The sequence below is a fragment of the Phycodurus eques genome, chromosome 16 (genome assembly GCF_024500275.1).
Source record: "Phycodurus eques isolate BA_2022a chromosome 16, UOR_Pequ_1.1, whole genome shotgun sequence".
NCBI classification, from domain to species: domain Eukaryota; kingdom Metazoa; phylum Chordata; class Actinopteri; order Syngnathiformes; family Syngnathidae; genus Phycodurus; species Phycodurus eques.
This window is the reverse complement of record NC_084540.1, coordinates 14,745,282-14,761,317: the sequence shown is the minus strand read 5'-3', so window position 1 is coordinate 14,761,317 and position 16,036 is coordinate 14,745,282. Positions and strand designations below refer to the sequence as shown.

General features: G+C 42.4%; 1 protein-coding gene across 6 annotated transcripts; it reads right to left on the bottom strand.

Moving 5' to 3' along the window:
* rfx1a (regulatory factor X, 1a (influences HLA class II expression)) lies at positions 1 to 15,883 on the bottom strand. Of its 6 annotated transcripts, none has more exons than XM_061701117.1 (18): positions 15,754 to 15,883; positions 10,430 to 10,805; positions 9,743 to 9,855; positions 9,566 to 9,661; positions 8,087 to 8,184; positions 7,549 to 7,990; positions 6,612 to 6,793; positions 5,488 to 5,607; positions 5,226 to 5,359; positions 4,980 to 5,098; positions 4,699 to 4,805; positions 3,381 to 3,532; positions 3,004 to 3,101; positions 2,728 to 2,877; positions 2,424 to 2,632; positions 2,162 to 2,315; positions 1,967 to 2,012; positions 1 to 1,883 (listed from the first exon to the last, which is right to left on the bottom strand). In XM_061701117.1, the coding sequence occupies exons 2-18, from the start codon at positions 10,782 to 10,784 to the stop codon at positions 1,723 to 1,725; spliced, it is 2,736 nt and encodes a 911-aa protein (XP_061557101.1). In that variant the 5' UTR covers positions 10,785 to 10,805; positions 15,754 to 15,883; the 3' UTR covers positions 1 to 1,722. The 6 variants fall into 6 exon arrangements, with proteins under 6 accessions (XP_061557101.1, XP_061557103.1, XP_061557102.1 ...); XM_061701119.1 differs by having other exon boundaries at positions 7,600 to 7,990; XM_061701118.1 differs by having other exon boundaries at positions 9,743 to 9,852.
* Between the last annotated feature and the right edge of the window lie 153 nt (positions 15,884 to 16,036).

The window sequence follows — 16,036 nt, the reverse complement described above, 5'->3', positions numbered from 1 at the left end:
TGCAATTTTTAAAAGTCTTTAATGTATATATTTTAAAATTAAACATCTGGATTGCATTCTACCACCTCCAAAGGCACAGTCATACTTACAGTAGACCAAATCCATAAAACACTGCCACTGAACATCTTTACTTTGTGTTGTTCATAAGAAACAATGCACTTTAAAAAAAAACTAAACATTTTATTAAACAATGACATATTTTGTATCATTTCAAGACTAGCATGATATATAATCAGCTGTGGTATAGATTTGGACTCCCTAAAAATAATAGATGTGCTGGTTTGAGGCTTCAAACAGACCTTTAAAACAAGTAGGGCTACATGGTGGCGACTAAAAAGTCAAAGTAAAATCACAATCTGGCATGCCTATATCAACCAATCGTGACTGAGTGTTTACGAAGATGGGTTTATGAAACAAAACAAAGCCATAGGCAGGAATGCATTGATATGGTAGAAGACAGAGTAGTCACCACACGCTCCAAAAGGGGTGTGATGTTCATTTGAAATGGGACACCTGCACCTCACAATTTAACATACAACACAGCAAAGAAGATGAAAAAGATCTCAAGAGAATTGTGTCAGACTTGATGTAACACAATATGTGCAAGGAGGCTCGATTATAGCCCGTGTGTGTATAAGTCTTTAGATATGACATGAGGATTGATAACAGAACATACAATTAAAAAAAAAATCAATAATTCACACAAGGGTCGTCTACAATGTGTGACATCACAGCACCATACACTGCACAACAGGTTCACTTGGTGACAATAAAACTCAAAAGAATGGAAAGTTTAACAGTGGGCTATGCCACTGTTCTTACTCAGGCACAGAAAAAAAGATTTCAAACGATGATAAAAGAAAACAGGCTTGGCACAGACAGAAAAATACCATGAAGTATGAGGACAAAATTATTTTCTAGAAAAATGAGGGCACAAAAATGTTCTAAATCAAAACAGGGATGAAGCACTTGAAACAAAAACATGTGACACACACTGAAGAGTTTTGCTTGCAACACATGGGAGTCCTTATTCCACAGCAGTGGCTTTATCTGTACAAGTGTGTAGCAGCTGTGACAGGCACTCCGAGAAAACACCAATGTCTCTTTACAGGCCGTAAAATTGAACGTCTCCCATGTTAAAATGAAAAAAAGTCTTAGGAATTATCTGTGGGTGAAAAACCATGCAGTGACTCACAACCACACAATCAGACTTACACACTTGATGTGAGCTCCATGTTCACTCAAACATACTGAGAAGACACACCAATACTTCCCACAACTTTGACTTTCCTGTAAAAAATAAAAAAATAAAAAACATTGGCAAACATTAAGAGCTCAAGGTCCAGTTATACACGCTGCTCTTTTTGATTCTTCGATCAAGTGGTGACATTTTGAGAAAAATCTTAGTCACTATTTTCACAGACAGGAGACAGCCAGACTCTGAGTATCAATGCAGTGACTGGGCAAAATTCCTTCTTACAGATGTACACAAGTGAAGGTCAAAATGCAAATTGCATTTTTTTGTATAAGGGTATCTGGTTCATCCAATCCATTTACGTGTTCATTTAATCCACCAACCAAGTATGTGTGTGCATTAACCAGCAAGAGAGACTAACAGTAAGCAGGACAGCAAAACTGTGCACAACATTTACAATAGCTCCTGTACATACATGTGTCTTCTTTTTATATGATCAGTTCTTCCTTTGAGTGGTCTAATGCTGGTTAGTTATCAGCTGGTCCTGTAGTAAAGAGGACCCTCTGGTCTGTTCTGGCCAGCTTGGCAGGAGGCTCCAGAGACTCATCGCCTAACACAACAGCGTCTGCAGGCAGGGACAGCTCCTGACTTTCCTCATCGCTTTCCTCCTCCTCTTCCTCTTCTTCTTCTGAACCAGACATGATTGAAAAGTTTCTTAGCACGTTTGAGATGCAACTGGAGCAAGGTACTTCAATATTTCAGTGCAATTACCTTTGTCACCGTCCAGCATGTTTAGACCTCGTCCCAAACTGGCAAACTAATCACAAGATGGGGGATACATTATTCATTCATTCATCTTCTGTTCCGCTTATCCTCACTGGGGTCGCGGGCGGGGCATACATTATTTGACTGTAAATATGATGAGCATTATTTGTTGTGTTTAGGCATGCCTGCGTGTGTCTTTACCTCTCCCATGACGGCAATGGGGGTCTCTCCTTTAGCCTGGGCTACTCTATGCTCTATCAGGTAGTACATGTACTCGTCATACAGAAGGCGGATCAGGTGAAAGGAGCCAAAACTGGCAGCACTCCGCAGTGTCAGGTCCCGAATCACCATGGAACTGAAGAACAGATGAGAGAAATTCAGCCAAGATGCAAATGTGGTTGGTTTGGTTGTTTAGAAAACTGGAATACAAATATGATCACACTTTGATTCTATTGTGCCACACCTGTAAAAAGACCACTTGAGCAGGAACAGCTTGGCAGCCTTAGGGAAGGTAGGACTATGTTGGTGGGGTTTTAACACCTGGGAAACTACACCATCCAGCCAGGCAGCCCACTGCTCCAAGGAGTTCTGCTGCTGGAGGGTCAGCTTAAAGTCCTGCTCCAGTCGTTGGACGACGCGATCTTCACAGCGGCACACCCATGAAGCCTGCTCCTGTGCAGGGTGAACAGGATGAGAGCTATCTGTCAGTACGATATTAGATGGTCTGACCCAGTGCAACGTTCATGGCATTAACAAACTACATTAACCTGAACATTAGCAAAGTCAACACGGTTGAGGTCAGAGAGCATTTGGTTGATCTGGGCCGTGTTCTGGAGGACAGCACGAGCCGCCTGGGCCAGGTGGTTGAGACTGGTGTAGCGTCGCAGTGTCTGGGCAAATGCATTGGCTGACGTTACCTAACAGAACAAGAAAAATAGAGAGAAAACGTGTTAATGATGTGATTGGTGCACAGTGCTGTATGAAAAGCGAATAATCATTTTCAATTTGAGCTCATTCTCAGTACAAATAGAGCAGTGCTTTACCTTGATGCGGACCATTTCCTCAGGGATGTTCATCATTGCATTGGTCAGCCAGCTTTCCAGGCTTTTGGCAAAGTTCCGGATGGCTTGAGTTAAGGCACCTAAGGGGAGAAGGAAGAAGGTATGACTGTAATGATCATAAAGCACTCAGTTAAGTGGACTGTTTAATTTAAATATGAAAACCAGATGTCTTAGCCAGAAATGGTTAATTGAGAAAACATGGGGTAAAACACCAAGAGAGTCCTTCCCAGTGTTTTATGCATTTCAATGTCTGACAAATGGGGTGAAAATAAAAAATAAAAAAATTAAGTGATATACTTTCCATAATTTGACAGACATTATCAACTAACAACGCAGCCACATTTCTATAGATGCCTTACTGGGTATTGGCCTGAGGACATCAGGGATGAGGATCTCCACCAGGCCCTGATACAGGCTGTTGTCACAGTCACGGCTCCAACGTAGCACCGGGTCATACTTGCACAGCAGCACCAGGCAGGACTTCGGGAGACGCTTTTCTGATTCATCGTGACTAGTAACATACGGTTTTAATTAATATATTGTATTTCTATGCCCACTAGTAATGCAACTTCAAAATGTTCTTTGTACGTGCTGGACAAAAAAGATTTTAAAAGGTTTACCTGTACATCTCAACCTCTGTTACCACAATCAGCGATTGATTTGCATATTTTTTTTAAATTAGTTGATGTGACTCGATAATATCAGGTGTCCCTAAAGTCACTATACACTTCCTTTTTTCTAACTTCCTTTAATCGTAACAGGTATCATTCAGACAGACGTCAGGCCATCAGCATTTGCCATCATGGGTTTTGCAGTTTTTGTAATCATTCCCTTGCCCATGACTCGCCAATTGACATAGGAGCAGTGTTGCGAAATTGACGCCTGGTAAAAGGTTTGTCTGCTCCCGACTGCAGTTCAGCGCCAGTTTGAGAAGCTTTATGGCCGTCTTATTGCTCTTACATGTTATACAATTTCCACTATCCATGGAAAACCACACCGCAGAAGCCCTGCTACTACCACCACTGATGAAAATACTGAACCTCTAGATCAGGCACTTGGGCAAAGCCAGGGAAAGTCTATCTGGAGGGCTGCACTAGAACTCAGCATCAACAAAAGTTCAGCTGATGCTTTGGAGAGTAATAAAGCTTTACCCATACGTACCGACTTCAGGTTGTTGTGCATCATTGCTTTGAACAACCTGCAGCCCTCCGGATAGAATTTCTCTGGCTTTGTGCGAACATTTGGTCTAGGAGTTTGGTGTTTTCATCAGTGGTGATAGTAGCAGGTCTCCCACTGTGTGGTTTGTCAAAAACAGATCCTGTTTAGACAACTTGAAATTGATAGTGTAAATTATACACACTGCGATTGGCTGGCGACCAGTTCGGGGTGTACCGCGCCTCTCGCCCGAAGATAGCTGGGATAGGCTCCAGCATGCCCGCGACCCTAGTGAGGATAAGCGGAATGGAAGGTGAATGGATGAATTATACACACATTGGAGCAGTGTGACCGCCATAAAGCTTCTCAAACTGCCACTAAATGTAAGTCTGGGACAGAAAAAACAAGGTTAATTGTTAATCAATGGGCAAGGGAATGACAAATTGAAAAGCCCGAGCTGTTAAATGATGATAGCCTCACGTAATTATGAGAATGACTTTGTGAGAAGTCTGGACCACTCACACAGCCAGTGTGGCATCTCCAGCCTGACTCTGACTGAACCTCCAGAAGCTTTTCCATAGGGTCTCCACCAGGGTAAATTGAAGATTGACCATCACGTCCAGTATGGCCTGACAGAGAAGATAGGAATCATAGCACAGCTTAGCAGTATACTAAATAATCAAGCTTTTGACATTAGCTGAGCCCTGAATATTGTTAGTCCATTTGCATGTATTGTCTTTTACACAAATGTAAAATATACTTTGTGTTAGAGCCAGCTAACCTGATTTCTCCCACTTCATTACCTCACAGTGTTCTCTGTAGAGCAGCTGAAAGCTCTTTATGTGATCCAGTTCAATACCCTCAGGTGGGGGCTTCCCCTGGAGGTCAATATCTGGAAACTCTGGCAGTGTTCTGGTTGCATCTGACCAAAGGACAGATGACATAAAAACGTAATTAGAAAAGTCATAAATAAAAGGGAGGATGATTTCCTATCATAATTATATGATTAGATGGCTTCTGTTTACTGCCACCCAAAGAAAATAACTAACCAAGGAACTGCTGGTACTGCTGAACCTGGGTGCTGATGTCCACCTGTCCAGAACCCTGTTGTTGAAGTTGCTGCTGTCCTGCTCCCGAAGCTGTCCCATTGGTCATTCCCTCCACTTTATGCACAGGCTTCAACCTGATAGGACAGGGAGAAAGAACATGAGACAACACAGGCACAATCGTGATGATTGCAACCAAACAATCCATCTGGATACACTGGAAATAAATGTTACCGAAAGGTCTACAGTAAAGTGATGCGGGTACCTTTGTTTTTGAGAGAAAGGCTGCTGCCTCATAGCCAGATGTTGCTGATCTTCCATTAAGCGGAGAAGAGAAGAGCCTGCCTTGATTCTTAGACCATAGTAATGGTATTTAGAATTGCCCCTGTCAGGTACAGAAAAGGTCCTTTATTTCACATACTGAATATGTATTGGAAAATTACTAAGAACATTTTCCAAAGCTTTAAGATATTGCACACAATTTATCCCCTTGAGATGAATTCCACAGCGCAAGAAACAATAATTTTGGCACTACTTGAGATCTATCTTTATATACATTTAATGGAAACAACTAGTGGGATGAAGGGTATGTCACACAGCTCTTTACTGATGTCCATCGATGTTTTATAATATGTGTGTGTGTGTGTGTGTGTGTGTGTATATATATATATATATATATATATATATATATATATATATATATATATATATATATATATACACACACACACACACACACACACACACACACACAGGGTGATTGAAAAGTAACTCCCTATTTTAAAATACTTAGAATTGATTCATATGTTGTAATATTTTTCTCAATTTTATTTTGTGTATGTTACATGATGTATGGCAATTAAATCTATGTTCTTGTTTTCTTTTCAGATCGATTATTTTGTTTAAAATTTTGAAAGCCCTACAAACCCTACAAAGCCCCACACGAGTTCCTTGTGAAATCAGTTAATGCGGTTCCCAGGCGGCTTGATAAACTGGTGGCTAATGCTGGCGCCCATATCGAATTATAAATAAAACTCCATGCAATACACTTTCTTCTCTTGTTCATTTCTTGTAAGAATTATAGTTCAGAAATAAATTAAAAGTACTTAAATATAGGGAGTTACTTTTCAATGACCCTGTGTGTGTGTGTGTGTGTGTATATATATATATATATATATATATATATATATATATATATATATATATAGCGAGAGAGAGAGAGGATAAGGTATCTACCATTGTCTCAGATATTGATTTCTCATATAATGACACTAAAGACACTAAACATGTGTCATCGTATTGAGATCAGGCAGCCTGTTGCAAGTCAAGTTGTGTCTGAAAAGGTTATGCATGGTTCTAAATGTGCCTAAATTCAATGACACATCTTACCGTGTGCCAAGGCGTCGTGTGCGTAGTCCCATGAAAACGGATCGAATGAGTTTCCCGAAAGAGGCAGCATTAACAGGCTCGAGCTTCTGCTCCTGACAATGTAGCAGGTAGTGGCAATAGAGGGTCGAGCGTGGCAGACTGACTCCTTCGGCAGTCTCGTAGTTGTCCAGCAACCACTGTACCTGACCGGCAGGCAAGGGAAAAGCAGGAGACTGGTGCAATTAGCAAATATAAAGCATTCAAACATTCAGAACACAACTTAAAATACATACACTACTCACAATAAATTATATTGGGTTTTTGGGTGAAGGTCAAATTAAATTTGCCTTTAAAGGTTATAGGACATTTTAGGTTCATCGTGAAATTTCCCTGGAAATCTGAATACAATAGCCCTAACTTTTTATGAGTAGTGTATGCATGATTGCATGCACATAAATTTTATATATACAGACACAAACCAGTTTAAGTTTGCAGATTATTTTTAAATGAAAACAAAAATACCCTTGTGTGCGTGCCGTGGCATACAACATTGGTATGCAATGAATTAATGACTTGGTATACTGATGGAATGTCTGCCAAACATAAGTTGGTAACCATTTTCATAAGGAATTCTATATGATGCTTTGGGGATGGCAAACGGTTTTGGGGCATTTCAGGCAAATCAAAGGCACCCCTGTTCATGCACTGCAATGGTATGAAAGCAATGAGGTCATGGTTTGGTATTCATTTAGCTGGAAATCACAGTTAAAAATCCGATATTCTTCAACAGCCTCAAATGGGTTCCGTAACAGAATATTGGGTTGTATTACAATTGTGGTCGGAATCTCCGCATTTTTAAGTGTGCTTTCCACTTGACGACATCAGTGCGCAGCAGCAAAGGGTTGTGCATATGAAAACAGAATAAAAAGAAATTCCATTGCTTGGAGCCTCTGCATACCTTCTTGTCTGCCGACGGCACGCTACTCTCCTCGCCCTCTGTTATACTCACAGTGGCTGGGGAGGCGCGGGCGGTGTGGGAGTAGCTCTGGCTATTGCCAGCTGACCCGCCGCTGCTACTGCTGCTGCTGCTGCTGCTGCCCAACATGTAACCCCCCTGGATCACATAACTTCCTGTGGCACCACCATTAGTGCCTGCCCCATCCCCTGACCCATTTGCAGTACCACCTGTGGATACCACCGTGGCCCCTCCCCCTGTTGCACTGCTAGGCTGTGCCACAAACATGGACACGGCTCCTGTTGTGCCAGTGGTCACTGAGACAGTTAGAGGCGTACCAGGGGTGGAGGCCTGTGTGCCTGAGGTTGGCTGGCCTTCATAATACTGGCCAGAGGTGGTCTGGGTGTACAGGGCTGTGTCAGTATAAGGGAAGGTGCCGGAACGACTGTACGGAAGATCAAAACAGATGTTAGAACCTTGAGTAGTAAAACTGTAACAGTAAAAGTTTGTTTGCCATTATAAGATAGGAAATGATTCTAACATAGTGCTGGTGGTGTAGTTGGCATCTCCTCCTTCCACATACTGCACCTGATTAGTGTACACATGTTGTACCTGCACTGGTGTAAGCTGCTGTTGGACCTAAGGAAACACAAATGAACACAAACTTCTATAATGCCTAGGGCATCTCGAGATGTTTTATATTTTAAATAAAGTGGTGCCTTGAGATACACGTGACCTGACTTACGAGTTTTAAAGATACGAGTCGTCGTCTGGTCGATTTTTTTGCTTTGACTTGCGGGTGCAAACTTGAGGTATAAGCACCATATGGTAGCAGTAACCCCAGCTCAATTCACTTAACAATAAGCAGCAGTTGGGCAAATAACGAACAATTAATCAAAAAGGAGGCTTCAAGCTGTTGATGTTTATTGTCAAAGATGAAACAAGGAGAATTACGAGTTTAAAACAACCACATAGCTTGCCTTAGTAAATAAAGTCTGTTTATCGAAATGCTAACAAACAGTGAAAAAGGCCAATGACATGCTAACGGTTAGCATCGATAGAGGTGGTTTTAGAACCCTATAAGCAAAACAGATATTTAAACGCAAACAGTGGAGCAATACATGTATACAGATAATATAATGATACTCACAGGGATATATTCTTTATCTTCTACCAACATCTACTAATATAGCATTTTACTGAGTCACTTACAGTAGTAGTAGTAGTAAAAGAAGTACAATTCTTCTTTCTATGTGTCTGAATGCCTGTATTATACTGCCTCCCGGTGGCCAAGGCAGGCACACCAGAAGGAGCAGCACAATGAATTGAATTGCTGCATTAAATCATGATGCACAAATTGTTTAATTTCTTTACATTCTGTTTAATTATGTTATAACTTTATGTTTTTTTTTTTATAAATTACAATATTATAGTGCTATTTTTCCATATTAAAACTGCAAACACTTTTTTGTTTTGTTTTTGGGGGGAGGCTGGAACAGATTAATGGCATTTCCATTCATTTCAATGGGAAAAGATGATTTGAGATACAAGTGACTGGAGCTACAAGCGTGTGTTTTGCGTTACGAGCATGGTCACGGAACAAATTAAACTTGCATCTCAAGGCACTACTGTACTTTAAAAAATAGTCACTAATTTATGAACACCAGTTAACTCCATTGCTGCTATCTCCCTTGTGTCCCTGACCTACTTGGTTGTAGCTGGGAGCAGCAGGCAGCTGGTCTTTCTCCACATGCATAGAGAGCCAGTAGATTGACTGCCTATAGTGAATGATGTCCAGTGGGATCTAGATGAGTTTTCCAGTCTGCAGTCTGCTCTGGGGCCTAAGCGCTGTCCTAGTCCTACACTTCATGATGCCTTTCTTCCATGGATTATTTGATTTGACTAACGCCACCACATGGATGATGTGTTGAAAATACAAACTAGGCACTCACGGTCGCAGCTGAGGATAATTTTCAATTGTACACTTCGCATTATAATTCAGAACTCATTATGACCTTACCTCTGGGCTGAGATGAACAGGCTGTAGACTGGTGACGCTGAGCTGTGCGCTGGCCTCAGTCTTAGCTATCTGAGAGGTGGCCTGAACCACAGACCTCTACGCAAACAAAGATATGGCAAGCTTTAGGGGGAGCAAGGGACAATAAACAAATGTGTTTTGCACATGTGGGCGGTTTACCTGCTGGGCAGTTTGGACCTGTTGAACGACTTGCGTGGGCACTCCTGTCTGCACGACAGCTGGAGGGGAACTAGAGTCGGATACACTGTCGCTTGAGTGGAGGGAGCCCTCTGCTAGACAAGTAACACATATAAATTGGTGACGAGATGTTCACATGCAATTGCAATTGTCATTGGACCACTAGTGCTATGTGCCATTCCTGCATCAAATGCTTTAAATCAGCCTTTTCAAAACAAAGGTCCTTGTTCTGTTTTTGGTGGTGCCTGATTGTCAATACTGTAAGTTATTTTTTAAATAATGAAGCAGGTACTCAATTTTATTGATAATTTAGTATCTAAATTCATGTCAGTACTGTAGTGTTCTTTATCCTTACTTTACAAGTACAGGTATGTCGTGGGAATACATCACATATGCATGATGTACTTCAGTAAATCTGTGGACTGGGGAGGAACTGAATTAAAACGTAGGTCTTGGACTGAAATAGTTTGGGAAAGCCTGCTTTAAGCTATGCAATATTCAGATGACGTGGTGAGGTGGAGTTTGTTTTTTTCTACCATGTGCTTTTTATCTCAGAATAATGAAAGGTTGCATGAACTATAAACATTATCAGTAAAATCAACATATTATGTGATGAACACAGACATCTGTTGATGTTGATGTACAGAGCTAAATGGTGTGGCTCATTACCTGTAACTGTAACAACGATGTACTGAGGAGCACTTTGGGCATTTCCAGACTGTGTGGGGGAGCCTTGGATTGCTGCTGTTACATAATGTGTCTGTGCAGGCTGGGTTTGAGCTGTGGCCTGGGTTTGACTGCCAGCACTGGGCTTCTGAGTGCTGATGGAAGTGGCTTGTTCAGTGGGTGCAGTCTGGGCTGTCGGGGTGACAACGGTAGGGGTGACCACCGTGGTCTGAATCTCAGCCAGGAACTGAGGGGCAGATGCAGGTGTGGAGCTGGCATCAGGCTGTCCAGATGTGACAACAGTCCCTTGAGATGGGGCTGCTGGCTGGATCTCGCCGACATAGGCCGAAGTAGCCATTACACTGGCTGGGTAATCACCCTGGAAGCAAGAAACAAGTAAATATAATTATTTTAAGGATATGTAAAGGATGCTGGAGTTAAATTCTACATGAACAAGACACTACCAATGCTGAACACAGAAACCTCGACGCATCTTTCCTTTTAGTTGCATATAGCAAAGAAAATTAAAATAATTTAGAGTGCCGTTTGTCAAATACAATGGGGAGCTGATTTAATCGGCCAGTATAAAAAATTTTCAAATTGGCAAAAGTCGGACAATTTTTTATTTCTTTTAACACATTAACACATTGCAACATAAGACAAAGATAATAACATTTAAAAAAAAGCAAAAAAAAAAAAAAGATTTGTGCCAATTTTTCTCTCTGTTGTAATATAATGTAGTAATTCATATAAAGTTGCAAATATTAAAGGGCAAAATATGGTTAAACAGTCAAGTGTTGTGCCTATAATTCATATATTTATTGTTGTACATTAAGGGACCAGAACATTTATTTCATTTCGAATACTCAAAAATAAATATAATTTTTTCCCTGGATGCAAATGTACCTATGAAATACTGCTTGGCAGTTAATGATACAGCTCATGTGGAAGCCACCAGCGAAGTAGAGCATTAGTGTCTTATTACCTGTAATGTGATCACACTGGCTCTTAACTGTGGTATAATCTTGCAAAGGAATATGGTGCATTGCTATACTGTATACACTCTGCTATATTGTAAGAACAACAATTATCTGAACAATCCATGGGGGTCCGATGAACAAGAAAGCTTAGTTTTGATTGACACAGGTGTTAGTTTTACATTGATTAATGTGGGCTCACTTTACATTGGTGTATCACTGCACCAAACTGAGAGGTACCCATCGCATAGAAGTAAATAAACATGAATATCTTTGTAAAGGCAGAATCTTGCATAAATGTCTTGCATTGGGTCTCATTAGTTTGTGCTGTACGTAATGCTATGGCTGTAAAGTGGTGTGGTGTCTGTTTTTTTTGTCACAATGCCATGAGATTTCATTTACTTTGTCAAAAAAAAAAGAGTTACTATGGGATAAATTGTACATGTTGAGAATATTTTTTAAAAGAAAAAAACACTACTTTTACTTTGTTACATAGTATTTTTATCTACAAGTATTTATTATAATTGCACAATCTGTTTTGCTGTGTCAAAGAGACTTCTGTCACGTGACCGTTTCACCAATCCAAACGTAATGAGTCTAACGACGAGACGTTTGACTCCATTCCACCAATAAAACAGCCCCAGGCAGTCACATGACCACACACAGTCTCCACGGCCCCACACAGAAGGAAAGTTTTCAAAGTGACTCATTTACCTGAAACATGGCAGAAATCTGTATTTACCATATGCAGATAGACTCTAGCTCACTTGTGACCTGAATGAGGATAAGTGCTATAAAAAATGGATGGAAGGACTACAAAAATGAACAGCTACTGTATGTCAAGTGTTGTCATCTGTGCCTGGCGGGAAAATGTCAGCATTTCAGCCTGCAAGAACTCTAGCTGGAACTTGAGAAACATACAAGAGGCTGTGTCAGTTTGTGTTTGCACGTGAATGCAAAATGCCGTTTGTCCAATCCACTCACACCCCTTTGAGCTCTGTTCCTCGCTGTAGAAAGGGTTATTTGCATTCAAAAGGAGCAGGGAGAGTGGCACGGTGACCGACTGGTTAGAGCGTCAGCCTCACAGTTCTGAGGACCCGGGTTCAATCCCCGGCCCCGACTGTGTGGAGTTTGCATGTTCTCCCCGTGCCTGCGTGGGTTTTCTCTGGGCACTCCGGTTTCCTCCCACATCCCAAAAACATGCATTAATTGGAGACTCTAAATTGCCCGTAGGCATGACTGTGAGTGCGAATGGTTGTCTGTTTGTATGTGCCCTGCGATTGGCTGGCAAACAGTTCAGGGTGTACCCCGCATCTTGCCCGATGACAGCTGGGATAGGCTCCAGCACGCCCGTGACCCTAGTGAGGATAAGCGGCTCAGAAAATGGATGGATGGATGGAGGAGCAGGGAGAAAATCTATCTGCAATGTATGCACAGCACTGAAGATAAAGATGTAATTTGGCAGAACCTGCATTGTTTTTGAATAATGAAACAGATGTCAGTATTGCTGATAAATGTGGATGAAGCCACCTGCTAAAGTTCAATATTATCAAGTTGTTTATTTACAGTAATTATATAATCAATCATCTATGTCATGTGACCCTATTGTGCTAGTTCACTGAAAAACATTTATTGTGGCTGAATTTACCTCTGTTAATGTTATTATATTTAAAAAATGTTTTAAAGTTATAGTGTTGGGCAATATTAGTATTGTCATATTCCTATTTTGTAATAAATCAGAAGTTACCAATTACTCAGTACTTGAGTAGTTTTTGTTTTTTGTTTTTTGTTTTTTTACTAAATACTCTTACTCAACCAATTATTTGGAGGTCTACTTTTTACTTTTACCTGAGTCACATTATTTGGCTGTGGCTCAGTAGTTAGAGCAGGTTGTTCAGTGACCAAAATCAGTGACTGTTCGCATGTCGAAGTCTCTTTGGGCAAGACACTAAACCCTAATTTGCTCCTGGCAGCGCCTTGCTTGGCAGCAGTCGCCCATTGGTATATGAATGTGTGTGTGAGTGGGTGAATGTGAGGCTTTGTAACGCGCTTTGGGCACTGTGATGGTGTAGATAAAGCGCTATATAAGTGCATTCCATTTACCATTTAAAGCAAGAGTACTATTGAGTATCCATCCATCCATCCATTTTCTACCGCTTATCCGAGGTCGGATTGGGGGGGCAGTAGCTTTAGCAGGGACGCCCCTCTCCTCAGCCACTTCATCAGGCTCTTCTCGGGGGATCCTGAGGCGTTCCCAGGCCAGCCGAGAGACATAGTCTCCCTCTCTTCACCCGAGAGTCCAAGACCGCAAGTCCGATGACACGACCACAAAGTCGATCATTGAACTGCGACCTAGGGTGTCCTGGTGCCAAGTGCACGTGTGGACACCCTTATGCTTGAACATGGTGTTCGTTATGGACAATCCGTGATGAGCGCAGAAGTCCAATAACAGAACACCACTCGGGTTCAGGTCGGGGGGGGTTGTTCCTCCCAATCACGCCCTTCCGGGTCTCAATGTCATTGCCCACGTGAGCTTTGAAGTCCCCCAGCAGAACGATGGAGTCCCCACCACGAGTGCTTTCCAGCACCCCCTCGAAGGACTCCAAAAAGGGTGGGTACTCTTAACTGCTGTTTGGTGCATAGGCACAAACAACAGTCAGGACCTTTCCCCCCACCCAAAGGCGGAGGGAGGCTACCCTCTCGTCCACCGGGGTAAACCCCAATGTACAGGCGCCTCTCACCGTGGGCAACTCCAGACTATATCTAGTCGGAACTTCTCGACCTTGCACACCAGCTCGGGGTCCTTCCCTGCCAGAGAGGTGACATTCCATGTCCCTAGAGCCAGCTTCTGTAACCGGGGATTGGATCGCCAAGGTCCCTGCCTTCGGCCAGCTCACAATGCACCCGACCCCTATGGCCCCTCCCACAGGTGGTGAGCGCATGGGAAGGGGGACCCACGTTACCCTTTCGGGCTGTGCCCGGCCGGGCCCCATGGGTGCAGGGCCGGCCACCAGGCGCTCGCCTTCGAGCCCACTCCAGGCCCTGGCTCCAGATGGGGGCCCCGGTGAAGGGAAAATGTCTTCCTGAATTTTTCATCTTCATAGAGGTTTTTGGAGCTGTGCTTTGTGTGGTCCCTCACCTAGGACCTGTTTGCCATGGGTGACCCTGCCAGGGGCATAAAGCCCTAAACAACTTAGCTCCTAGGATCATTGGGACACACAAACCCCTCCACCACGATAAGGTGACAGCTCAAGGAGGGGTACTATTGAGTACAATATATATATTTACCACAAATTATGTATCTTTCATCAACTATCCAGCTATCTGTGTCAGTGATGTATATATATAATAATTATAAACAATGAAATAGTGTTCCACGTGAGGACTGAACTCAAAAGGTACAATTAACCTGTCTATCCACCTGTTGCCATTCAGGCAACAGAATAAAATATTTGTGTTTACCTAAAAGGCCCAGATTTAACACTTAACAAGTACATTTGTGAGTACATTGAGACAATATCATCATTATTTAACTGTCTTTTGTGACATGTTTGGTGGTATACTGTGAGATTTTTTTCAATGCAAAATATGTTCCTTGGAATGGCATTGCATTGTCAAATGTTATACAGATAAATGCTTCCATCTTGTTATATGGGATTATAAATAAAGCATACAGTACACCCATACAGACGCTTTCTTTTGCCACGCCTCTTCAATCGTCAATGTCCGCCACATGCCTTCGCTGGCTGCCTCTCTTGACTATCACAATATTTATTCGGAAAGCAACACGGTCGTCTCCCTATTTAAACGCTAACGCATTTATTCTTAAAATGTTCTTCGGATCATGACTATCCTAAATCGGCATCTCTTTGTGTATCAAACGCTACGTGCCCATTGAGTTTTGTGATCAGGCGCTGTTGAATCCGCGTTGCAGGAAAAGGGCGAATATAACGGCGACACAAGGCACGGCTAACTAGGAAGTCGCTGTTTGGGGATAAAATAAAACAAGCCAGGTGTGGCGTGACTCCACTGACGCCAAATATCGCCCCAACTGAGCTCGCGAGCGCCTCAACAACCGCCATTTTGTAACTGTTACCTTTCGCTTTTGACATCGCCATAACAACGGCCCGCAGCATCCGTGGCTGCGTCGTCACGGCAGGCAGACTGTACTGACAAGCCAAAGACGAGTGGGCGCAAAACGAAAGCTACACGACACATTATCGCCACTACGGCTAGCTTGCAGAGCAATATTACAATTCAGCTTCCTGATAGAAACAAGGGGTTTAAAAAAAAAAAAAAAAAAAAAAGACCGCTTCATTTCATCCATTCCGTGTGCGCCACGGGCTTCACCTGTGATTCCACGTGTGTATTTCCCGGCGTTAAAAGATCTTCTTTTAAATTTATGGCCGATTGAGTCGTTGTTGTTGATTCTCGTTGCCGGGTTCTTGTCGCCAGGGCTACCGTGGCTATGGCGCTTCGTCCTCACCAGGGCAACTGTTGCTACCCACCCCACTCCCTTTCCTCCCCCTCCGTGCCCCTGATTGGCTGGCTTCGAACAAATTCTCTTAAAGTGACAGTACCATCATATTTTTACGACAAAGCCCCTACACGCCCATTTTTTTCTGACCGTCTC

Excerpts from the sequence above, each read along its gene's own strand:
- rfx1a (XM_061701117.1), bottom strand. The coding sequence starts at position 10,784 with ATGGCTACTTCGGCCTATGTCGGCGAGATCCAGCCAGCAGCCCCATCT. Across the intron at positions 7,991-8,086 it reads AACTACACCACCAGCACTAT|TCGTTCCGGCACCTTCCCTT; the intron begins GTTAGAATCATT and ends TCTTCCGTACAG. Across the intron at positions 6,794-7,548 it reads TGCCGTCGGCAGACAAGAAG|GTACAGTGGTTGCTGGACAA; the intron begins GTATGCAGAGGC and ends CCTGCCGGTCAG.